The sequence below is a fragment of the Diplotaxodon limnothrissa genome, linkage group LG14 (genome assembly GCF_057381915.1).
Source record: "Diplotaxodon limnothrissa isolate DT_005_m linkage group LG14, D_limnothrissa_male_GT1.1, whole genome shotgun sequence".
NCBI classification, from domain to species: Eukaryota; Metazoa; Chordata; class Actinopteri; order Cichliformes; family Cichlidae; genus Diplotaxodon; species Diplotaxodon limnothrissa.
In genome coordinates, this window is record NC_140609.1 from 42395676 (window position 1) to 42423301 (window position 27626).

General features: G+C 44.4%; 1 protein-coding gene across 1 annotated transcript in view; it reads right to left on the minus strand.

Annotated features, from left to right (window-relative positions):
• The window catches only part of nyap2a (neuronal tyrosine-phosphorylated phosphoinositide-3-kinase adaptor 2a), an 82386-nt gene that overhangs the window by 22569 nt on the left and 32191 nt on the right, over positions 1-27626 (minus strand). The window contains exon 4 of the mRNA XM_085371436.1: positions 7995-8108. Within this exon, the coding sequence (XP_085227562.1) occupies positions 7995-8108 (114 nt within the window). The remainder of the gene's footprint in view (positions 1-7994; positions 8109-27626) is intronic.

Sequence of the window (27626 nt, forward strand, 5' to 3'; positions counted from 1 at the left end):
AAGCTGGAGGATGAATGCTAACACTTTTCCACTCGCTAAAAGTTAACGTGAAGGTTCCTGATGGTTAGAGACAAATGCAATCGCATGGCAGGATGCTGTAAACGGACCAAACTTCAGTCAGGAGAACAACTGAGATAATCCATCCACAATACAAGGTTAGTCATTCATATACTGCAACAACACAGGAATAGAGCAACTTTGATAGAATACAGCATTAATGAATGAATGGTACAGAAGTGGAAGAAGCAAGAAGAATGAGTTGAATAAGGTTTGATAAGGTTATCTGACTACTTTGTTTCGCTTAATGTTTCTTATAATCCTGTGCACCGAAAAATACGTATTTGACTTTTTTGGCCAGAGGGGCCGATGGCGCAATATGGCAGCTTCGCCTCTGTCAGTCTGCCCCAGGGCAGCTGTGGCTACAACTGTAGCTTGCCTTCACCAGTGTATGAATGTGAGAGCGAATGAATAGTGGTATTGTAAAGCGCTTTGAGGGGTCCCGAAAAGCGCTATATAAATGCAATCCATTATTGTTATTATTATTATTATTTTTATTTGGCACACTGCAGTTTAATGTTGCAAAGCACCTCTTTTTAACTTCAGTGGATATTATACATGGTTATGCTCAGCAAGGAATTTGCATTTGCACAGTTAAATTTTTATATAACTTTAATGCACATAAAAAACAGCTGCTTGTTTAAGTGAAAATAAATGGGTTTTTTGCACTAGTAAAGTTGTGGAGTTGTATTTTGTCTCACATCAATTATATTGTCAGTTATATCGTTATCGCAAATTTTCAAATATATATATCGTGATAAATATTTTTGGCCATATTGCCCTGCTCTAAAGCTCGGAGGCCAAGACTCTACCTAAACTGAGTCCAGATTCTAAGACTGCTGGACTACTCTATGATTGCTAGGCTAGAGTAAAGGCAGGGCCAGAGGGAGCGATGAGCCCAAAGTTGTGGGTAGAGAAATTTTCCTGCTCGAATAAGACTCCATGGTGACCCAAAGTGGTGATGATAGGTCAAGGTGGTACTCTCTCACATACAGCATACACCAAAATAGTCAGAGTAGCGACAGTTAGTTACCCCTTATGCCGTGGGACTAGCGTAAAGCAGTTTAATCCAGGAGCCCATTCCAAACCTTTCTAAAGTAAAAAACAAATACTACCACTCCACCCTATCAAATGCTTTTTCTGCATCCATAGCAATAAAGCATTCAGCCACAACATGGTTGGGGGTATAGATAATATTAAAAAGTTGCTGTATGTTAAAGAAGGAATGTTGATTTTTAATAAGGCCAGTTTGGTCGGGAGAAATTGTAGCAATTTCTTCCAGCCTGTGTGCCAGTAGCTTAGACAGAATTTTAACATCTGTGTTTAACAGAGATATAGGTCTATAAGAAGCACAGTCAGTTGGGTCCTTGTCCTTGTAACACTGTTATACAGGCCTGGTAACATGATGAAGGAAGTGCCCCAAAGTCAAGCAATTCTGCGAAAACTTGGCAAAGGAAGGGAGCCAAATTGTCTGAGAATTTTTTTTATTATTAAAGTGTGTAGAAAATCCATCAGAGCCTGGAGATTTCCTGGATTGCATGGATGCTATTGCCACCTGAATTTCCTGTTTTTTTAATGGGGGCTTCCAGAAAAATGGGGGCTTCTGGAGGAAGCGAAGGCATATCGATGGAGTCAAAGAAGTCATGCAAATCTTTTACATCTACTGTAGATTCTGACGTAAATAATTTAGAGTAAAATGAAGAGAAAATGTCATTAATCGCCTTCTGATCTGTAGTCATCACTCCATTGTCCGCCCTCACTCCTGTTATGATTTGTTTAGCTCTCATGCCGCACAGTCGATTAGCCAAAAGCTTACAAGTCTTTCCACCATGTTCGTAAAATTCACTCTTGTTCCTTCTTCTTTGGCTCTCAGCGAAGGCGGTCGCACTTTTCTCCTCTTCTCTCCCTTATCTTCCCTGCTTAGCTCCTCATGTCCTTGTCTTGTCTCATGTTTTTTATTACTTTCCCTGGAACAGTCTCTCACAGTCTGTTCTTTAAAACCTAAAAGAGAATTATGGATTTGATCAACTGGTCTCTGAATGCTATTGACACCCTTTAACGAGAAGTCTGGGCTCGGGAGAGCCCGAGTGCCCTGGAGGGACTTTCCCTGCCGGATACACGATGGACGGGTGGCAGAGGGTCGTGTGCCTGGCGGGACTGTTGATCGAGGACGCTGAAGATATGTACCTATTCGGAACCATGATAACAGGGTTCTTGCTGATCGGAGCTGGCTTGGCCCTGGCTTATCGGACAATTAAGACAGCGGAACCGGCTGTTCAAATCCCCACAAGGCTGCCCGCTGGGATTGGAACGACAGGTGCGACTTCTCAGAAAGGGCTCACTGAAGGCAGCATGGTTAAGAGCTTGGAGGCGCTTACGACTGCAGTGAATGCTCAGAATAACACCTTTGAGCGTATGTATGTTGGATTACATCAGGAAAGAATCAACTCAGAACAACATCTCTGGGTGGAGCTGGATTACATCTTGGATCAGTTGGCTGCGGTCCTGAGGTCTCAGAATCTGCTATGTGAGCAAAAAGAGTGACAAGACCACAGAATCAACGGCTAATAACATCACGGAGAAACTCGCAGCTATTAACGGGAGATTGAGAGACCAGTGTCAGAGTGTTAAAAACAGCTTGAAATTCTCACGAGTTGTTTGCAAAAGAAAAATTACCATCATAATGCGGCTACCCCTTCGGCGCCAGCTGTGGGCTCAAGGCTGGAGCTGAACAAAACTCCCTGATAACGACTGTGTTGAGTCTGTTCCTTCCCATTCCATGCAAGGCCACCTGGGTTGGCTGGAAGACTGTTTACTTAGCCTGGCAGGGCGAAGGACACAGTCTTGTTACACCCCAGCCCAGGGAAAACTGGCGTGCAACATAAGGAAAATAAAAATAAGGAAAAATGCCCCCCCACTCCCTGCTCTTAAGGAGGACGAACCAACAAAAAACAGCTACCACGGATTTCACAACAGCCAGTCAGTTTATTGAGTCCCAAAAGGTAGCAAGCATCAGGGTGAGCATGGCCAAAACAACAAACAAAAACTCTAGAAATGAAATGCAGCTGGCTTACCTTCACAGAAAACCCCAAACGAAAATTATAGGTGTCTTACCTGCCTCCCTAACCAAAAACAGGAGAAAAGGTTCCCAAAGAAAAATGGCTTCTCACCCCTACAGCTACCGAGTAAAAACAGTATCGACAACTATTTACATCTATATACAACAAACTATTTACAACACAGGGGGAGATCACGACCCATGACAAACTGAAACACAGGGCTTAAATACATAGAGGGAACAATCAGGGAATGGACAACAGGAGGGAAACACAGCTGGGGCAAATCAGAACTAACGAGACAAGGAAGCGTAACCTGAACACACTGAGATAAGACAGACCTTCAAAGTAAAACAGGAAACACATAACAGTCACGCCTAAAACAAAACACTGACAACATTGAATTGTAACAGTCTCAGCTGAACTATGGACACGCACACACATACACTTACACTGATAAGCACGCACTCATCCCCCTCCCTTTCCAAACGCCTTCGATGCTTGTTTCCTGTGGGGGAACACGGCGGGTCTGTGTGCCACGCTGGAATGGTAGCGCTGTGCAGGGCGGCTGCTGTGTTCGCTTCGGATTACTCCTCACCCCCCACCCAATCCTGTGGCTTGTCATGTCTTTCACAATGTTGTGCTGTGGACATTTATGTGCCCTGCATGTGGCGAATAAAGCTTTGATTGATTGATTGATTGATAATCAGACATCCTTCCACTTGCTGAGTTGAAAGTAGGGTGAGTTTGGTTTGTAAGCTCAGGCGTTCTTTGTACAGCGCCGGTCATGGTGATTGACCGTACTGCCTGTTGATGCTCATAATCTGGTCTGAAATAAGCCTCTGCTCCCATTGTGCACACTGTCTTTGAGATGCTGCCAATTAACCTTGTGTCATACTGGGCCCTTTTTGGGTCCCTTTGTTTGTTCGCATGAAAGCCATTTTCACTGTGTTGGGTGTAATATAGCCAAACTTGCCAAACGGCTTCGTTTTTGTAAAATATTTAAAATTCCAGTCTGATTTTCTTAAATCAGCCTAACACGGCTGAGCAGCAAAAATACTCACACTGATCACCCTAGGGACCGTTTTGGGCCCATTGACTTCCATTATAAACGCTATTTTTCACGCCAGAAAATTTACGGTCAAAGGGATCGTCAGGTCTCCAGCTTAGGTTTCGTTTTGGACTACAGGCCTTAGAGTTGTAATTTTTTTATTTGTCCACCGGGTGGCGCCCTTGCTTCACATTTGACCTCTGCTGGAAAACAGCGGGCTGCTTGGACAGACCTGCCGGAAATGACGCCTCTTTTCCGGCGTGCAGCAGCGGCTTCGCCCGCTGATCGGGCGGACCATTTTTCGGTCCCTAGGACCATGAGAGGGTGCATTTTTTTTTTAGTCAACAGGAAATGACGTATTTGTTGTCACGTGGTACCGGAAGTGTGCGCTGGAAAAAGGAGTCCGACGCAACATGCCCCGATCATCGTCACGAGTTAACCCGGGAGAATGCACTCATTTCGGCCTCGACGAGCAGCATTTGCCGCCTGGAGACCATTTTCTGGTTCTGGAAAAAAAAATAAAAGGCGATCGAAATGACTCTTGGTGCCAATCTTTAGTCCATCTAAAGGCCTAATTATAATAACAATCAAATATTACTTCAAATGTTTTTTTGGGAAAATATTTAGTTTTTTAGTTTTTTTTTTAGTTTTTTTGTAATTTAAAGGGTTAAAACAACGAAAATATAATTAAAACTTTATATGAATATTTCAGGGAGAAGTAGTTTTAAAAGACTGACCAATTTAAAGTGAAAAAAAAAATTAATATTTAATATTTTTATTGCACTTTTTGGGCGTGGTCGATAGTGTGCATTTTATGAAATGCGCTCCTGGAAAAAAAATAAAAGGCGATCGAAATGACTCTTGGTGCCAATCTTTAGTCCATCTAAAGGCCTAATTATAATAACAATCAAATATTACTTCAAATGTTTTTTTTTGAAAATATTTAGTTTTTTTGTTTTTTGGGGCTAAAAAAACAGGGCGTTCATGTAATAAAACTGGGATTTAAAGGGTTAAAACAACGAAAATATAATTAAAACTTTATGTGAATATTTCAGGCAGAAGTAGTCTTAAAAGACTGACTCATTTAAAGTGGTAAAAAATATTAGTATATAACATTTTTATTGCACTTTTTGGGGCGGGACCTTTTTTGGTCCCCAGGGTGATCAACGTAAGTTTTTTAAAGGATGACACAAGGGTTAAATTATTTCTCCTCTCAGGAACGCCTTTAAAGCCTCCCATACCGTCCTGTTTGGCATACCAGGTGTTCCATTCTCACTAAGTAACGTTTTAATTTTACAAGAAATATTAAAGACAAATTGTTCATCTGTGAGCAACAATGGATCCAACCTGCAGATCTTTCTCACAAACTTACAGCCCAAAAACAACAACAACAAAAAAACATGAAAACCAACCCCACCCGAGAAATAAAATACAATAACATGCCACAACGTAAAGGGAACTAAAACAATACCAACCACCAATATTACCTCAGCAGGTTGCATTGAACAGCAACTGCCTAAGCCCCTGCTCGCTTCCCATACTAGCTAAGTACTCCCCCATACCACTACCACGTACGCCTTGTACCTGCACCATTAAACGTTAACCCCTAAACTTAAAGCAGGGCCCATATTTAAAGGTGATGAAGAAGAGAAACAAAACACAACAAGACCAAAGCAACCACACAACAAACAAGTTTTCCTTAAAATGAACAGCAAAGAACACAATACTATACTAACGGCACGGCTGTACAGTATCAGTCAGATCGAGGGTGCTGCGCAGACCAGTCTGACCTATTATACTGGTGATTTAAGGTGAGTGCACTGACCGGCTACAATAGCCACCTCAGGATGGAGAGCGTTGGTCTTCCTCAAAGGATTAAATAAAGTGGGTAGCCTCATCAACTGACTCCGGTTGACGGTTATTTCCATCTGGAAGAGTAATCCGAAGTATGGCGGGGAAGAATAGGGAAGGTTGGAGGCCTCTCCTATACAACTCGGCCATAACATCCTTATACTGGGCTCGCTGATTTTCGAAGTCTGCGTTGTAGTCCATTTAGAACTGGAGCTTGTGTCCACAGTACTCAGTTTGCTGTGGACCCAGATCCACTGATTCCGGCAAACCCACCAGACGAATGTTTGGCCCTCTGCTTCTGCTCTCCAAGTCAGAAAGTTTAGTTTTGAAAAGTTTGTTCTCCCCCTCTCTCCCCCTTCACATTTAGTCCATCTTGTCCAGCTTACCATTAATTACATCAAGATGTAGGCTTAACATCTGCAGCTATGGCTGTTCTGTGCTGTTCAAGCAAGGCGACAAGCGCCGGGTTCAGGGCAGCACTAGCGCCACTCTCAGCAGCAGTTTTCTTCTCAGTTTGTCTTCTTACCTTGGACATCTTTTAAGTGTCATACTTATTAAAGGCCCCCAAACATACATGTCTAACAGCAAAGTGGGGATCAGGAAGTAAAATAATAAGAGTTAAGCAGGTGCTAGTAGCTGACACACCTTACCCCACTGCCAGAAAAATGAAATCCCCATAAGTAGTTGTCAATGCAGTGGAAACTCTCCTGAGTCATGGCTCGTGTTGGTAGCTCTCCACAAAACAGCATGTCTTCATGTAAACTGCTGTCCCAGCAATAATGTACAAAAGCCAGAAACAATGCACCATTCGTGACCAGTGTTGTTCAAATTACTAAAAAAAAATGTAATTAGTCACTTATTACTTCTCCAAAAAACCAATCCTGTTACATTACTGATTACTTATTTTCAAATGTAATTAGTAACTTATTACTCAGTTACTTTTTAAAAACATGATACACAACCTGAATATGTAATGTAAAGCAACAGACCTTTCAGCCCAATTCTATTTTTTTCTCCATAATCCATCATATCAAACTGAATCTAATGAAAAAGTCTCTTCATAAACTTGTTTCATTAGTTTTAATCTTTTAACTTTATGCATCAAGCAAAATGAAATTATATGCAACAGTCTTTGACTTGAAGAAATTCTTTAACATTTAAACTTATTTTTTGCATATTCCAGCATATAAAATAAAATGTTTTGTGTTTACACTCTTTCAAATAGATGCAAGTAAAACACAGTCGAAAATAAATTAAATCAAAGATTCAGCAGCACTTCTATAGTCACCTGTTTAGCAGGAGTGGGGCGGGTGGAGGTTTGCCCACAGCAGTCATGTCAGTGGGGGCATCTGGGGGTTTCTCTGTGAGTGTCACATTCCCGTGGCAGCCCGCTCGCTGCACGCTCAGATTTGAAATTTAATTTTTCGCTGTAGAAAGAAGTTTTCTTCCCATGCAGAGTGCACTGCAGACGCTAATGTTTCTGTCACTTTTTACAGAATCAAACTCAAAGTAATGTGAGTACTTCCAAGCTTTAATCGCTGCATGGTTGTACTCTCTCCATCGCTCTATATTTTCCAATGTCACTTTTATCTTCATTTTTGTGTTTTGAGAACTTCTCCATATCTTTTAATAACTCCAAATGACAGGCAGAGTGTCTTCTTCTGCTTGCTTATTGAGGCTGATTAAACAACTCCCACCAAGTGGGCTTCATCCACTACTTTCAGGAACAAGCTGCACATACAAAATCTATCACACTGAAAACATGCTGCACATAAAAATATCAGCGCAAACACGGTCCTTCAGCTGATTTTACCTGTCTTGAAGTTTCTGTAAATGGCAGCATGAAGTTGGAGTGCTACAACTGTAAAAAACATCTCTCTCTCTCAAGACACACTGACACAATGTTCAGCAGACCTTTCTCTTCTCTTCATAGTTAAACTCCTTAAACATGAAGTCAGTGATGTTGCTTTCTGACTCACCTCCTCCTCCTGTCAGCATCATGGTGGGACTGACAGATGACCTCCCCATCCTGCTGGAAACCGGACTCGACTGTCCATCTCTGTCTTTACTGTCATGTCTGGACTTGCCATCTCCTACAGAGGCACAACAACATCAACTCAGTAAGTCCTGAAGAGTCAGTCAAAGTAAACTTTATCGTCATCTCTGCCATATACAGTACAGTATACAGGGAGTGCAGAATTATTAGGCAAGTTGTATTTTTGAGGAATAATTTTATTATTGAACAACAACCATGTTCTCAATGAACCCAAAAAACTCATTAATATCAAAGCTGAATGTTTTTGGAAGTAGTTTTTAGTTTGTTTTTAGTTTGAGCTATTTTAGGGGGATATCTCTGTGTGCAGGTGACTATTACTGTGCATAATTATTAGGCAACTTAACAAAAAACAAATATATACCCATTTCAATGATTTATTTTTACCAGTGAAACCAATATAACATCTCCACATTCACAAATATACATTTCTGACATTCAAAAACAAAACAAAAACAAATCAGCGACCAATATAGCCACCTTTCTTTGCAAGGACACTCAAAAGCCTGCCATCCATGGATTCTGTCAGTGCTTTGATCTGTTCACCATCAACATTGCGTGCAGCAGCAACCACAGCCTCCCAGACACTGTTCAGAGAGGTGTACTGTTTTCCCTCCTTGTAAATCTCACATTTGATGATGGACCACAGGTTCTCAATGGGGTTCAGATCAGGTGAACAAGGAGGCCATGTCATTAGTTTTTCTTCTTTTATACCCTTTCTTGCCAGCCACGCTGTGGAGTACTTGGACGCGTGTGATGGAGCATTGTCCTGCATGAAAATCATGTTTTTCTTGAAGGATGCAGACTTCTTCCTGTACCACTGCTTGAAGAAGGTGTCTTCCAGAAACTGGCAGTAGGACTGGGAGTTGAGCTTGACTCCATCCTCAACCCGAAAAGGCCCCACAAGCTCATCTTTGATGATACCAGCCCAAACCAGTACTCCACCTCCACCTTGCTGGCGTCTGAGTGGGACTGGAGCTCTCTGCCCTTTACCAATCCAGCCACGGGCCCATCCATCTGGCCCATCAAGACTCACTCTCATGTCATCAGTCCATAAAACCTTAGAAAAACCAGTCTTGAGATATTTCTTGGCCCAGTCTTGACATTTCAGCTTGTGTGTCTTGTTCAGTGGTGGTCGTCTTTCAGCCTTTCTTACCTTGGCCATGTCTCTGAGTATTGCACACCTTGTGCTTTTGGCCACTCCAGTGATGTTGCAGCTCTGAAATATGGCCAAACTGGTGGCAAGTGGCATCTTGGCAGCTGCACGCTTGACTTTTCTCAGTTCATGGGCAGTTATTTTGCGCCTTGGTTTTTCCACACGCTTCTTGCGACCCTGTTGACTATTTTGAATGAAACGCTTGATTGTTCGATGATCACGCTTCAGAAGCTTTGCAATTTTGAGACTGCTGCATCCCTCTGCCAGATATCTCACTATTTTTGACTTTTCTGAGCCTGTCAAGTCCTTCTTTTGACCCATTTTGCCAAAGGAAAGGACGTTGCCTAATAATTATGCACACCTGATATAGGGTGTTGATGTCATTAGACCACACCCCTTCTCATTACAGAGATGCACATCACCTAATATGCTTAATTGGTAGTAGGCTTTCGAGCCTATACAGCTTGGAGTAAGACAACATGCATGAAGAGGATGATGTGGACAAAATACTCATTTGTTTAATAATTCTGCACTCCCTGTATAGAGAGACGAGATGATGAGGCTCCAGTTCATTCAGTGCAAAATAACAACAATAAATATAGGAAGAGTAAGACATAAATATGCACTTCAAGACTAAGGTAAGGGGAGATATACACTTTGCAGTTGTATGTTGTTTGTTGGTATTTGTCTACAGCAGCAAAAGAAGCTGCAGAGGAAGTAAAGAAACACTCAGTTCCTGTGACATCAGACCTTGACCCATTAAACCTATTATCAAACCAAACCATGCAGCTTATCAATTTGCAGTCCACTTCTTCTTATACACAATATACTATGCAATATATTCCACCCCTGCCTAAAGACAGTCATATTTATTCTGCCAATGAACATTCAGATAGTTGCTGTGAAAGATGAGTGCATCTGACCTGCTCTTTCGTTTATGGCATGTAGTCTGTTTTATCTCAAGAAATAACTCTGTGATCTTTTTGTTGTCCATGTTAAGACGTACTTTCACCATAGCAGACCCACGTCCATCTTTACAAAGGAGTTGAGTGTCAGAGCACTTGGAATCTCTGAGCACCACATTTCAAATGTCCCAGAGGTGTAAGTTAAAGGGGGACGGAGCGACTGCAGGTGCAGTGTCTGTGGTGCTTCAGCATCTGGATAGCGGTATAGAAGAGGAGCAAGCATAAAGGGAGTAACTTTTTTTTAAGTGTCAGGTAATTTCAAATGCTATGTTTTTATGAGTTTAACAAATATCTGCAAACACACAAACTGTTTGTGTGCAGTCTTTGCAGTGAGTTGCTAGCTAAAGATATAGCTGCTGCATTTCCAGGAAGAGAAAAAAATGAGAGCTAACTCAGAAATGATAGTAAAGCTAAGAGCTTTTCAGGGGCATTAGATGAACTGTAATTTAAAAATTAAATGTAATTGTCTTGATGCTCAATTATCCAAGTGAGGAACTCCCACAGAGTTGATTCTGTTCATCTGGACGTTTCAGTAGGAGAAACGGTTCATCAGGATCAGGTGACTGCAGGTTCAAACCTTATAAACAGGACATTTGTACAATGACTGGAACTAGCACCACTTACTGAACAATGGGCTTGGAGGTCTGTTCTGCCTTGAGTTTAGTGCCCCCTACTGGGCCTTGTAAATTGTTGTTAATGTGCATGCACTTTGACCAAGAACAAGAAGTCAGCCATGTTAGTTGGGGTAAATGGCCTGTAGTTATATAGCGCTTTACTAGTCCCTAAGGACCCCAAAGCACTTTACATATCCAGTCATCCACCCATTCACACACACATTCACACACTGGTGATGGCAAGCTACATTGTAGCCACAGCCACCCTGGGGCGCACTGACAGAGGCGAGGCTGCCGGACACTGGCGCCACCGGGCCCTCTGACCACCACCAGTAGGCAACGGGTGAAGTGTCTTGCCCAAGGACACAACGACCGAGACTGTCCGAGCCGGGGCTCGAACCGGCAACCTTCCGATTACAAGGCGAACTCCCAACTCTTGAGCCACGATCGCCCCGATAGACTCCATGCGACGATGTGTTGCACTGCATGAGGCAAATGGTGGTCACACCAGATACTGACCGGTTCTGGGTTCCCAGACCCCCAATAGCGCAAAAAACTGCACATTCCAGGGTGGCCTTTTGTTGTGGGCAGTCTGAGGTACACCTGTGCACTACTCATGATGTCAGATCAGCATCCTGATGTGGCACACCTGTGAGGTGGGATGGATTATCTCAATATAGCAGATGTGCCCACTACCACACATTTGGACTGATTTGTGACCACTGTTTGGGAGGGATGGTTATATTGTGTATCTGGAATGAATTTTAGGTCTCTACGTCCATCCCATGGGGAATGGGAGCAAAAACAAAAGTGTTGCGTTTATATTTTTGTTCAGTGTAAGTTGAAGGGTTCCTGTAATTGTCTGCTGCAATCCTCTTTCTTGTTTATGCCTTCAAAAGCATTGTCTTTTCACTGTGATGCAATGGTGTATGGTAGTGCAATGTAAAATAAGTCACCTGGAGCTTGGATGCTATATCCTGACTCCCGTATCCTTTTGAATGGAGTTTGGCTGGCTGCTGAATTGTGTACATACGCACATATGCACACACACAAGGAGAGCAGTACAGTGAAAAGACGAATACCCAGATGGCTAAACTATACTATTGCAGCAGAGTGCAGAGAACATGGACAAAAAATGTAGGAGAAGCCCTTCTGTCACGGCAGGGTGCGCCGGATTGGTTTGACTTCAGGACCCAGATGCAGATGCAGAGAGAAAGGCGTTGCAGGAGACGTGACGTGTTTTTAACCAAAAGCGAGCTTTATTTAGCTGGCTGCAGACAAAACATGAAACTAAGAAAACAAAGAGGAATGTGAACACTGTGTAACTAAAAGACTATGAAACTCAGTGAAAAAACTATGAAGAAACCATGAACACTGAGTAACTATCAAACACAGTGAAGACAAAAACCTATGACACTCTATGACTGAGAGATGACAGACAACACGACGCTGAACACAGGAATATGAAATGCCGTAAGGGACATTATTGCTGAAACGCTCTCACACACACTACTGAAATTTTAGCTCTCACACACACTACTGAAATGCTCTCACACACACAACTGAAACGCTCTCACACACACAACTGAAACGCTCTCTCACACACTACTGAAACGCTCTCACACACACAACTGAAAAGCTCTCACACACACAACTGAAACGCTCTCACACACACAACTGAAACGCTCTCACACACACAACTGAAACGCTCTCACACACACAACTGAAACGCTCTCACACACACAACTGAAAAGCTCTCACACACACTACTGAAACGCTCTCTCACACACACAACTGAAACGCTCTCACACACACTACTGAAAAGCTCTCACACACACTACTGAAACGCTCTCACACACACACAACTGAAACGCTCTCACACACACTACTGAAACACTCTCACACACACTACTGAAAAGCTCTCACACACACTACTGAAACGCTCTCACACACACACAACTGAAACTCTCTCACACACACTACTGAAAAGCTCTCACACACACTACTGAAACGCTCTCACACACACTACTGAAACGCTCTCACACACACAACTGAAACGCTCTCACACACACTACTGAAAAGCTCTCACACACACTACTGAAACGCTCTCACACACACAACTGAAACGCTCTCACACACACTACTGAAAAGCTCTCACACACACAACTGAAACGCTCTCACACACACACTACTGAAACGCTCTCACACACACTACTGAAATGCTCTCACACACACACAACTGAAACGCTCTCACACACACTACTGAAATGCTCTCACACACACAACTGAAACGCTCTCACACACACTACTGAAACGCTCTCACACACACACTACTGAAACGCTCTCACACACACACTACTGAAACGCTCTCACACACACACAACTGAAACGCTCTCACACACACAACTGAAATGCTCTCACACACACTACTGAAATGCTCTCACACACACAACTGAAATGCTCTCACACACACAACTGAAACGCTCTCACACACTCTACTGAAATGCTCTCACACACACAACTGAAATGCTCTCACACACACAACTGAAATGCTCTCACACACACTACTGAAATGCTCTCACACACAACTGAAACGCTCTCACACACTACTGAAATGCTCTCACACACACTACTGAAATGCTCTCACACACACAACTGAAACGCTCTCACACACTCTACTGAAATGCTCTCACACACACAACTGAAATGCTCTCACACACACTACTGAAACGCTCTCACACACACAACTGAAACGCTCTCACACACACTACTGAAATGCTCTCATACACACTACTGAAATGCTCTCACACACACAACTGAAACTCTCTCACACACACAACTGAAACGCTCTCACACACTCTACTGAAATGCTCTCACACACACAACTGAAATGCTCTCACACACACTACTGAAATGCTCTCACACACTCTACTGAAACGCTCTCACACACACTACTGAAATGCTCTCACACACACTACTGAAACGCTCTCACACACACAACTGAAACGCTCTCACACACTCTACTGAAATGCTCTCACACACACAACTGAAATGCTCTCACACACACTACTGAAACGCTCTCACACACACAACTGAAACGCTCTCACACACACTACTGAAATGCTCTCATACACACTACTGAAATGCTCTCACACACACAACTGAAACTCTCACACACACAACTGAAACGCTCTCACACACACAACTGAAACGCTCTCACACACACTACTGAAATGCTCTCACACACACAACTGAAACTCTCACACACACAACTGAAACGCTCTCACACACACTACTGAAACGCTCTCACACACACAACTGAAACGCTCTCACACACTACTGAAATGCTCTCATACACACTACTGAAATGCTCTCACACACACACAACTGAAACTCTCTCACACACAACTGAAACGCTCTCACACACACTACTGAAACGCTCTCACACACACAACTGAAACGCTCTCACACACACTACTGAAACGCTCTCACACACACACTACTGAAACGCTCTCACACACACACTACTGAAATGCTCTCATACACACTACTGAAACGCTCTCACACACACTACTGAAACGCTCTCACACACACACTACTGAAATGCTCTCACACACACTACTGAAACGCTCTCACACACACTACTGAAACGCTCTCACACACACACTACTGAAAAGCTCTCACACACACAACTGAAACGCTCTCACACACACACTACTGAAACGCTCTCACACACACTACTGAAACGCTCTCACACACACACTACTGAAATGCTCTCACACACACTACTGAAACGCTCTCACACACACACTACTGAAATGCTCTCACACACACTACTGAAACGCTCTCACACACACTACTGAAACGCTCTCACACACACACTACTGAAAAGCTCTCACACACACTACTGAAACGCTCTCACACACACACAACTGAAACGCTCTCACACACACACTACTGAAATGCTCTCATACACACTACTGAAACGCTCTCACACACACTACTGAAACGCTCTCACACACACACTACTGAAACACTCTCACACACACACTACTGAAATGCTCTCATACACACTACTGAAACGCTCTCACACACACTACTGAAACGCTCTCACACACACACTACTGAAATGCTCTCACACACACTACTGAAACGCTCTCACACACACACTACTGAAATGCTCTCACACACACTACTGAAACGCTCTCACACACACACTACTGAAACGCTCTCACACACACAACTGAAACGCTCTCACACACACAACTGAAACGCTCTCACACACACTACTGAAAAGCTCTCACACACACAACTGAAATGCTCTCACACACACAACTGAAACTCTCTCACACACACTACTGAAACGCTCTCACACACACAACTGAAAAGCTCTCACACACACAATTGAAATGCTCTCACACACACAACTGAAACTCTCTCACACACACTACTGAAACGCTCTCAGACACACAACTGAAAAACCAAGGCGTTTCAGTTGAACAGGAAGTTAATTCTTGACAAGGAAACTGAAGGAAAAAGTGGTAGATTTCAAACAAACCACTACACAGATGTCTACTCAGCAACCTGCTAGTTAGGGGTGGGTTTTTATAATCGATTTATTGATTAAAATCGATTCTGGCTTGGATAACGTGAAATCGATTCATTAAAATCATGAATTGATTTTTTAATATAAATTTATTTTGCCCGAAATGCCAGAATCTCAGTTGAAACCTCACAAAATTTCAACAACCACCAAACAGCTAAGACAGTAAATGAGAGCAGGAACACGGCTTCTGCACAAAGACGTAAACACAAAGCGCGGACCCGCGGATCAGAATCAGTGAGATGTCGTCTTTCTCACCCGACGGCACAGACACGGTCAAGGCTGAAAGCCGACAGCTCACTGATTCTGATCTGTCGGTGGATCCGCGCTTTGTTTTCATGCTGGTTTTGCACAGATTCTAAAGCTGTTAGTTTTATCTCTCTCCTAACAATATTGACTGAACCAGCAGCAAAAGAAGATCCAAACTGCGCTTCACTGATCCACCTCAAAGCCAAATCTCTTTTTTTAGAAATTCTGCCACAGGATTAATTTTGTTTAAAGTGTGTTTCTTTAACTTTAGGTAGAATAGGTTATTTCATAAATTTTTAGTATGCTTTATCCAGTGTATATGAAATAACTAAATTAGAACCATGCCATGTCACCATTCTGTTGTAACTATGAAATATTTTGTCTTTGAAGAAACTACTAACAAATTTCTTATTGCATTTTTATCAAACAGCTGACATTGCCCTGGCAATAAATTTGGGAGCACTGATGAGAAATTATTGTATATCATAAAAATTTTAATCAAATGAAGCAGAGGCAGTGGGACCAGTTCACAAAATTTGTTATATTCTCTTTGAGAACAGTTTAGACAATATTTTTCTGAAAGGTCTGTGTAACTTAGAATGACACCGTTATCATCCAACAAATCTGTTATGAATATAATCTTTTTGTTCAAACCAGTCACTCTTGAAAATTGATTTTTGATTAAGTGTTATTACCCTATTATTCCATAAGGTTGAATTATGGGGAGACGTTGTGGGTAAATCTCATTTTCCCAAAAATGCAAAGTCTGTTTTGGAAAGTTTGATATCTTTATGGGGATTATATTTACCGCAAAATCACATTTCAAAATAAATTCTAATCCTGTATACTATTTTATTAAACAAGGATCATGGGATGTGGAGCTAAGTAGAGTCTGGCTGTGACAGACAAGATTTTAACCATTTAATTCTAAGGGTGCCAACCATAAATTCTAATTCTGGAGTTTTGATACCACCTTTATTGTATTCCTTCACAGGCTGATATCTTTCTATGTAATGGGTTTTATTCCTCCACAAAAATTTGAAAATAACTGTGTTAGCCTTATTAATGCTTTTAGAGGAGATATATAGAGAGTGACAAGGATAAATCAATTTGGAGATGCCTTCAGCTTTAGATAGAATGTTTCTGCCAAAAATAGCGAGGTCTCTGATTAGCCAGTGGCTAAGTGATTTCTTCATCTCCATGATACAGTTAGAAATATTGGTGTCTTTTCTGCTAATTTTTTTTTTTTATTTTTTTTTTAGATATTATTAGCCCTATATATTTAACTTTAGATTCAACTCTAACCAAAGCTATTGAGGAGTCAGAGCTTGTATGAATCGGGAGAAGTTCACATTTTTTGATACTGAGAGATAAACGAAAAGCTTTAGTTTTCTCTACCATGTATTTATCTTTTAAAAAAAATAGATGTATCATCTGTGAATTGACTTATTTTGAAGTCTTTATTAAAAATTGATATTCCTTGTATGTCGTTAGAATTTTTGATTAATAGTGTTAACAACTGAGTTGCCAATATAAAAAGCTTAGGGGAAACAAGACATACTTGCCGAATTCCCTGTTGCACCTTGAATCCATTCCTTGATTCAAGGAAGCTAAAAATATTGTTAAGTAATGCGGCTGCTTCACTTAGGCTACAAGCACAGCCGTCCCCAACCCCCAGGTCCTGGACCAGTACCGGTCTGTGAGTCGTTTGGTACCGGGTCGCAAGAGTTGAGGCTTGAGTTTGAAATTTATGGTTTTCATGGTATTATCGTTTATTTTTATTTTTATATCGTTTATGTGGCGCAAAAAAGGTTGGGGACTGCTGTACTAGCAAGGTTGCTGAGTAGACATCCTTATAGTGTTTTGAAATATACCACTTTTTCCATCAGTTTCCTTGTCAGGAAACAACTTCCTGTTCAGCGGAAATGCCACTGGTTTCAGTGGAGTGCGTGAGTGTATTTCAGTAGTGTGTGTGAGAGCATTTCAGTAATAATGTCCCTTATGGCACCTCATACAGGAAGACTGAGGACTTAAATACACACATGAGGTGATCAGGGGAAGTGGAGACACATGAGGACACAGCTGACTAGAATCAAACATAGTGACAACACAGGGGAGAGAAAAACTAACCACATGAACCCAGAACATGCAATCTACTTCAAAATAAAACAAGAAACTAGACATGACAACACTTAGCTCACAGATCTAAAACACATGATAAATTAGACAAGAATCCAAACATTGAAACCAAGGAAACAATAAATAATGACTGCCTTTAACCTAAACTAAATAGGACTAACACGTGATCACAAAGCTAACATGAGAAGATACAAAAATAAACTCAGAGCGCTGGGTCAGAGGCCCAGGTTGTGACACATTCACTGAAGGAATCGCTGAGCATTAAAGATGAAGCAGTTAAAGATTAAACTTCCCGGTGTTCTAGTTCTACACGCTCATCAAAATCATCTGCGGGTGTTGAGGCAGCACGAGCAAGACCGTTAGTAGAAGCTGCAAAAGCACGTGCAACATTTACAGAAAGGGAAATTGCTATCAAAGTCGACAAAGCAAGATTGGAGGCTAATTTAGATGCCCTGCATCTGGAAAAGAGGCCCCAGCTGCCATTGCCCAGACAGAGATATTGGAGGCATCAGCAGAACATCTGGGTGAGGAGCGTTGCAGTAAGAAAAGCCACTCAGCAAAACTTTGAATGAACGTGTAAGTGAATATGGTAGGGACCAGGCCACACGTCTTAGTCAACAATCTGAAACGACGTTGCACTTGGCACATGACCAGAACCCAGAGCACCCCACCTGCTTTACGACGCAATGTTCTCAAAACACCTGGAAGGAGGAGGACAATGAAAGTATTAAACAGCATTCCTACTCTCCGCAACTGGATGCCGAAGAACAACTTACCTGTCCAACTACAAGACAAACGTCTCCCCATATTAAAAAACAGGCAACCCTGCAGGAACCATATAGTGACAAATGTCAGGAAAGGGCAAGGTCTGTCACTCCGCGATATGCAGCTAGTCCACCGACGAAGAGTGTGCATCCAGAGTCTGCAGGTATGATGGACATGGCATTGACAAGTATTTAGCACAGAAAGAGCTTGTGAGTACTGGTTTGTAAAAATTTGATGACTGTCCAGAAACCCACAGAGCATGGAGGTCATCTTTCCTTAACACAATAAAGGATTTAGACCTTACAGCCATTGAAGAGTTGAACTTGCTGTTGAAATGGCTTGGGAAAGAGTCGTCAGAGTATGTGAGGCATATGAGGGCAGTTCAGGTAGGCAACCCAGCCTTAAAGCAACCTTAAACATGACTTGGGACAGGTTGGATGAATGTTACGGTGCCCCTGAGGTCATAGGAAGTTCTTTGTTTGAGAAACTGGACAGCTTTCCTAAAATCTCAAAGAAGGACAATCGTAAGTTAAGAGAACTTGGTGATCTTGGTCTAATGGAGCTACTATCAGCTAAGGAGGATGGCTATCTTTACCTGGACACCGCTCATGGCATTGGCCCCAATGTAGAAAAGCTGCCATCACATTCACACACTGTGTGTGTGAATGTGTGTGTGAATGGTTGGATGACTGGATGTGTAAAGCACTTTGGGGTCCTTAGGGACTAGTAAAAGCACTATACAAATACAGGCCATTTACCATTTACAACGTGCAGGACAAATGGGTTTCTCAAGGATCCAAGTATAAGGAAGAGTATCATACATCCTATCCTCCCTTCTCTTTACTCAGTTTATCTGCCACCAAGCTAAAACAGGGAACGATCCCAGCTTTGCACTTCCAAGCAACTATTCTCCCAAGCTAGAGAGGCCTTCTTAAAGCTTGCAACATTCAGGAAACCAGTTTTAGTGCAAAAGACTACTGTCTCTTCAGCTGCAGATCCGAAGGTAACGGCTAAAGATGAACCAGATAAATATTGTCCCATCCATAACCCACATAGCAAAACTGGTATGGCCCAGATCTGGCCCATACAATGTGCTTAAACATGGCCCACATACCGTAAAGAATGACGGCCCTTTGGTGGCCCAGATCTGGTTTGCCAGAGGTGGCCCACACATGGGCCAATGCAAGGCCAGTTTCAGACACATTGCTGGCCTTGTGCTGGCCCAGAACAGTTTCAACTCTGGCCCCAGATGTCAGCCTAATGTATACCTTAATCAAGCCATGTAATAACAACATGTGCTGGAACATAATAGTGCAAAAGCAACGTGACAAAACTCTGTTCAGACAGTGAATGGACTGATTCTTATATAGCACTTTCCTACTCTCCTGGATTATTCAAAGTGCTCTATACAACATGCCACATTCACCCAATCACACAATTGCTCTAAATTGAGTGCTTCCTAACTACATTGACATGCAGACTGGAAGAGCCAGTAACTTTTGCACTGTCCACTCCTGCTGTGACAAAACAAATTTCCCACGTGTGGGACTAATAAAGGTTATCTTATCTTATCTTATCTTATCTTATCTTATCTTAAACATGAGTAAACCCTCACTAGGTTTTGGATAAAGTGTACACTCACAGACCTGTCAAACCTGCATTTGAAACGTTGGCTACCATAGAAGTATAGTATTGCAACATGGCATTTGGGTCTTCTAACAACAATAGGAAGATATAAACCTAAATAGTGCCATCATTGCCAGACTTGGCCCACATCTGGTTGACACACACCCTGCCATGACACCAGTCAGTCAGAAGTGCCAGCTTGATGCCAGACCCGCCCCCAGACCTGTTTTCTATGAGCCTGGGCCACATACACCAAATCATAATCGGACCAGATATGGCATGCCATCACAAAAACAGTCCCATCTATGCCAGGCCTGGCCCATATCTGGATGACATACCACTTACCATGCCAGAAGTCAGCCAGCAGTGCCAGCTTGACACCAGATCTGGCCCAAACCTGTCTGCTATGTAGGAACAAGCCTCACCCACCGAGGAAATGCTGTGGCTTTAGATTCAAAACTATTGAGTAACAAAGCCTACTTAAAAGAGCAAGGGATTTGTTTCAGATGCTGGTCATCATCCACACATCTTGCCCTCACCTGCAAAGCTACATTAAAATGTGATGAGTGCAACAGTGACAGCCACAATAAAGCATTATATCCTGGTCCACCACTATGGATAAACAAGTCCTTAGACACTCCAGCAGAGGACAGCGGGGAGGAAGGAAAGCAGGATGCCTTATCATCGCCTGCTGTGAGCTTCCTGTGCACCTGGATACTTCTCCCTGTCAATCTTTACTTGACTGTCTCAGTGACGTTAAACTGTGGATGGCAAATAACTTTTTTAATTTTAATGACCATAAAACGGAAGCAATTTTATGTGGCCCGCATCGCTGTATTGTTTCTCCAGATGCTGATTTCGGTGTTTTGGCCTCTCATCTGAAATGTTCAATTGTAAATCTTGGTGTGAATTTTGATTCCGAACTTACCTTTGATGGTCATGTAAACAGGGTGGTAAAATTGGCTTTTAATCAGATGCCTATCAAAGGTCAAGCCTTTTTTTTAGGATTTAAATATATATTCTTAGTGCTTATTTGCTGATTATTTTGTTTTATGTATTTTAATAAGAGAGGGCCAACTTTGAGTATAAACTAGGTCGCAGGCTGACAGGAAACTGCATGCTTTTGCAGAGCACAGGAGGTGCAGACAGAAATTTGTCACGGTTGTGGGTCAGTTTGACCCAGTATTTTGAGTTGTCATGTTTTTGCAGGTTTATTTTTGTTCCAAAGACATGCAGCTTGTGGGGATAGGTTAATTGGATAATACAAATTGCCACTAGGTGTGAATGTGAGTGCGAATGTGAGTGTGAATGGTTGTCTGTCCTTGTGTGTTGGCCCTGCGACAGACTGGCGACCTGTCCAGGGTGTACCCTGCCTCTCGCCCTATGACAGCTGGGATGGGCTCCAGCGCCCCCCGCGACCCTGAAAAGGATAAGCGGAAGCGAATGGATGGATGGATGGATGGATAGTTTAGTTCCATGTGTCATTTTCTGTCTCTCTCTCTGTCGAGTCTGCGTCTTAGTGGGATGGTTTCTTGTTCCTGTTTTATTGTGAAGGTCTGCGTCTCATGTGAGTGTGTTCAGTTTTACCTCTGTCTCGTCTTGTTGATTATTCCCAGCTGTGTCCACCACCTGTGTGTAATTCCCCTGTGTTTCTCTGTGTATTTAAGTCGTGTCCTCTGTCATTGTAGTTGCTGGTCCATCTGTGTATCCACCATGTCTCACCCGTGTGTTCTCCCTGCTGTCCATCTCCTCTGCTCGTTCTCATTCTTGTCCAGGTTTGTGCTCTGTAGTTTAGTTGTTTCCAGTCTAGTTTAGTTCGTGCTCCATTTGCTGTTTGTCCATATTTATTTCGTGTTCAATAAACCACCTTCACTTCTCCACTACTGCCTGCGATTGGATCCTCATTTATTATTTTCACACGGCTCTCCTCACCCGCCATGACAGTACGGACCAGCCAGATATGGATCCAGCGGCAGTCACCCCACCTAGGGAGCTTCAGGAGGCCGTTATCGACTCTGCTTCTAAATTGATTTACCAGCTGTTAGAGCATGAGGGAGAAGCGTCTCTTTACACTGTGGAAGCCAACCTACAACACCTTATTTCCAGTTACCCCTGGTTATTGGACTCACTGCATCCGCTCGTACAGAATTTTGTTCCTCACGAGCTTCACCTACACCCCCCCGCCGCTACCGCTCGCCTGCTCGCTTCAACAGAGGACGTGCCGTCTGAACCGCCGGACGAGGGATTACCCGGCCTGTCGAGCGGTCTCCAAGAAAGAAGCGACGTTTGCACTGTCGGCGTGGCACCCCACAGCCGGATGTCGGGACATGTAAACAACCGGCAGTGGTGAGTGAGAGGGAAACTGTTTCTGCTTTGTCGGATACAAGGACTATTTATTCTGGGACTATTTTTTGCGTTTCCACCGAAGATAATAGTGTTTTTTCTGCTTCATCTATGGCTATTGCTTCTAAGACTGTCTTTCCTGTGCCCACGTCCTGTGTTAATGACTGATTCCGCTTTGCTGCTGCCAAGCCTGGAATTACTGAGCCTGGCATTATGAATTCAGAGAATGAAAACGTTTGGGACTATTTTTCATCTGCACTGGTCTATTCAGGGGAAGCTGTAAACCTCACTGAAACAGTCCTTCCTGACCATGTTCTCCCATCCACACCTTCACCACAAGTTAATGTGGGGCCTGTAACACAGTTAGCAGCCCAGCTGCCCTCAGTTCAGCCAGCCACTCCACCACCTGTTACAACTTCGCTACCTGTAGCTCAGTTGCCACCAGTTCAGCAGCCTACCCACTCACTCATTCAGCCACCATCCTCACTGTCTCATTCTAAGCAGGGAACACACTTCATCACAACATCTGCTGGTTCTCTTAAGCTGGCCATGTCAGAGACAGTTGCTCCCTCTAGGGCCTCCCCAGAGGCTGGGTGTCAGTCACCAGCCAACTCTGGACCCCTAGAGGTCAAGACGCCAGCGCCAGCAGCCTCACTGGAGAGCTCACCAGAACAGTCTCAGCTCTCAGCACCCCCTGAGAGTTCAAGTGAGTTCATCCATCCGCCTCCGTCCTCTGCTGAGTGTATTGGGGAACACTTTAAGCCCTCTGAGGACTGCATCCCACTGTTGCTGCCTGAGTCTAGCCACTGTGCTGCTCAGTCCCAGCCAGTGTCCACACTGGCAGAGGTCTCCGTACCTGCTACTTCAGCGTCTGCTCTAGCTGGAGGGCCCGAGGAGCCCGTCCAGCCTACAGTTTCGTCAGCTGGAGGGCCCGAGGAGCCCATCCAGCCTACCGTTTCGTCAGCTGGAGGGCCCGAGGAGCCCGTCCAGCCTCAAGTTTCGTCTGCTGGGGGTTCGGGAGAACCCAGCCAGCCTCAAGTTTTGTCTGCTGGGGGTTTGGGAGAACCCAGCCAGCCTCAAGTTTCGTCTGCTGGGGGTTTGGGAGAACCCAGCCAGCTTCAAGTTTCGTCTGCTGGGGGTTTGGGAGAACCCAGCCAGCCTCAAGTTTCGTCTGCTGGGGGTTTGGGAGAACCCAGCCAGCCTCAAGTTTCGTCTGCTGGGGGTTTGGGAGAACCCAGCCAGCGTCCTGCCTCGTCAGCTGGAGGGCCCGAGTCGCCCGTCCAGCCTCATGCCACGTCTGCCGGAGGGCCCGAGGATCCCATCCAGCCTCAAGACAAGCCAGCTGGTGGGTCCGAGGAGCCCGTCCAGCTTCAAGCCAAGTCAGCTGGTGGGTCCGTGGAGCCCACCCAGCACCACGCCTCGTCTGCTGGGGGTCCTGGAGGACCCAGCAAGCACATCCTCATGTCTGCTGACGGTCCAGGGAGGTTTGTTCAGCCACCACCTGTTGAATCATCCCCTGTGACTTCTACACCGTTGCCTGCATCCACATCACCTCCTGCAGCATCACCACTGTCAGGTTCCGCAGCCGTCCCGCTGCCGTCAGGTTCCGTGTCTTCATCCACGCCTGGTCCAGCCTCCGTGTCTTCGTCTTCACCTGGTCCAGCTTCAGCTCCGGCTTCGTCCTCGTCTGGTCCAGCTTCAGCTCCGCCTTCGTCCTCGTCTGTTCCTGCCTCGTCTGTTCCTGCCTCGTCTGGTCCTGCCTCGTCTGGTCCTGCCCCGTCTGGTCCTGCGGTTGCCACACCGCCGTCAGAGCCAGCTTGACCCGTTCCGCCTCGCCTCTGCCGGCCGTTTTCCGGGCCTCTAAGTTGGCATCATGGACTTCGGGGACGGCCTCCGGAAAGAGTTTGTCGCCGCCGCTGGCATCGCGGCTGACCTCCGGACCTGCTCAGTGGCCGCCACTGCCTTCCAAGTGGTCGGTCTCCAGAACTGTTTGCCCGTCGCCGCCGTTGCCGTGTGCATGGTCGGCCTCCAGAACTGTTTGCCCGTTGCCGCCGTTGCTGTGTGCACGGCCGGCCTCCAGAACTGTCTTGGTCCTTGTGTTGTCGACCCCCGGGTCGACCCCCTGAACTTTTCTTGGACTCTTGTTGAGCAGGGATAGCTCAGTAGGTAGAGTGGTTGCCCCATGATCGGAAGGTCGGGGGTTCGATTCCCCTTAACAGCTACCCTGAGGTACCCCTGAGCAAGGTACCGTCCCTACACACTGCTCCCCGGGCGCCCAATGGCTGCCCACTGCTTCACTGAGTGAATGGGTTAAATGCAGAGAGCAATTTCCCCACGGGGCTCAATAAAGTACAATAAAGTACACACTTTCTTCTTCTTCTCTGATTTGGTTGTGTTTTGATCTGTTTTCCTGTGTTCTTGGACTGTTTTCTTGTGTTTGGACTCTTGTGCTCCTTGTTTTTTGTTTCGGACCCTCCTTCCTGGACCCCCTCCGCTTGCCCTGGTCTGGTGCTCTGTTTTTTTTATTTTGGGCTGTCGGGAGCCAGCCCTTGGAGGGGGGGTACTGTCATGGTTGTGGGTCAGTTTGACCCAGTATTTTGAGTTGTCATGTTTTTGCAGGTTTAGTTTAGTTCCATGTGTCATTTTCTGTCTCTCTCTCTGTCGAGTCTGCGTCTTAGTGTGATGGTTTCTTGTGTTCCTGTTTTATTGTGAAGGTCTGCGTCTCATGTGAGTGTGTTCAGTTTTACCTCTGTCTCGTCTTGTTGATTATTCCCAGCTGTGTCCACCACCTGTGTGTAATTCCCCTGTGTTTCTCTGTGTATTTAAGTCGTGTCCTCTGTCATTGTAGTTGCTGGTCCATCTGTGTATCCACCATGTCTCACCCGTGTGTTCTCCCTGCTGTCCATCTCCTCTGCTCGTTCTCATTCTTGTCCAGGTTTGTGCTCTGTAGTTTAGTTGTTTCCAGTCTAGTTTAGTTCGTGCTCCATTTGCTGTTTGTCCATATTTATTTCGTGTTCAATAAACCACCTTCACTTCTCCACTACTGCCTGCGATTGGATCCTCATTTATTATTTTCACACGGCTCTCCTCACCCGCCGTGACAAAAGTGAAACTAAGCAGAGTGCACTCCAGAGTTGTTTTTATCGAAACTTAGCGTGTGTAGCCGAACTATATATACACCTTGTGATTTTGTCAGAGCTGTGGATGCGTGCTCGTCTCCGCAGTTCTTCATTTCCGGAAATGTAAAATAAAGATCATTTTTTGAGTTTTGACCACTCTGGGTCTAGTCTTTCTTTGCTGCCAAAAGAATTCAAAAGAACGTAATTTCCAAACACAATTTGGAGACTGTTATTCATGCCTTTATTACCTCATGCTTTGCCTATTACGATTCCCTTTTAATTGGGGTTGGGTTGTGATCCGTGTGGTCGCTGAACAACGGTTCACCCCTGAGGAAAAAGGTACCTTTGTCCTACCAGCTGTTGAAGAAAAGGAAATGGAGGAGTCACGGAGCCGTGGGTTTCAGCCACCACTGAGACCATCGATGTTAGATTTGTATTGTTGATTGTCATTTATGCTTAGAAATATTTACTTATATATGCTTAGAGTTTTGTAATTAGTTGTAGATTGGTAGAGGTTTTGATCCTTGATAGTCTGCAAACTTTGTGTGTATTAGACAGCACTTTGGGAGCATGAGAGGTCATACCGTGTCTTATTGTTTTATGGTAGGATTAACGTAGTTGCGTCTGTTCTAGTCTAAGTGCTCTTTGTTTAGATGAACTGCAGGACTTCCTCACCGTGTTATCTAGGATGAACCATCTAGGGTGAGGGGGAGGCTACCCTCTTCCTGACCAAGGATGTTTGACCCTTTGATCAGCAGTCCACACACACACACACACACACACACACACACACACACACACACACACACACACACACACACACACACACACAGGCAAGGTACTCTTTGTTTGTATGTAGACGTCGTATGTTAATGAACCTATGCATATTCATGTAACCTCAATAAAAGGATAGTGTATGGGAGGACGGACGAGACCAACTGGAGTCAAGCGGTTGTCCGGTTCTCTCCCGTGCACGAGTAACATGAAGAACTTTGCCTATTTGTGTCTTGCTTAGCAGCGTAATTATATTGTCTTAACGTTCCAGCGAATAGGTTTATGCTACAAACCTAACATTAATTGGTCCTTCGATGCCGGAGCCCTGGAATCGCATTCACCGAGAGGAGGAGAGGCACGCTGAAAGCCTGACGTCAGCCAGGAAGTTCCTGTGGATTCGCGGTCTGTCTTTTCTCCTCGATGAATGACGGTCGGCGGGATTCGGGCTGATATTACACTCTAAGCAACGCCAAGTAAGTTTAAAGAGGCCGACTCTATAACCGTGTCGTTGTGCAGTCTCCGCCACTGTGTGAGGCGTTGAGAAGAGGCCGACTCTATAACCGTGTCGTTGTGCAGTCTCCGCCACTGTGTGAGGCGTTGAGAAGAGGCCGACTCTATAACCGTGTCGTTGTGCAGTCTCCGCCACTGTGTGAGGCGTTGAGAAGTTCGCTACTTTGTGTGGCGATACCCGGGTTCCTTGCTACTTTGTGGAGCAAGAGGTTCCTCGCTACTTTGTGTGGCTAGAGGTGAGTTCTCCGCCGCTTTGTGGGGCGTTGAGAAGTTCCGCGGGGTCCAGATTGTGCTGGACGATAGGCCTATTTTGTGTTGTTTTTGTTGTCGTCGTCGTTGTTGTTGTTGTTGTGTGAGTGTGTGCGGAGCAGAACATGTGGTCTGTGACACCGACTGTTGTTGTTATCATGGGTTTCTAAGCAACCAAGAGTGAGTCGGAGGGAGACAGACGTTTGTGCTGGACTTTGCTCTTGGCAGCACAAAGTATTTATGTAAAAAAGAGAGGGAGCGACGGCTCCACAGCTGCGCGGGTTCACGCGAGCGCGGTCACGCGGGTTTCACGCGGACCTGAGCCGTGCGGTTAATCGCAGGCTTAAAAATGGAAGAGATTAAAATGTTAGAAGTTTTCAGAAAACACACCAGCCTTGAAGAGCGTGTGGAGAAGGCCAGCCCACATCAGCAGCTATGCTCTGGTG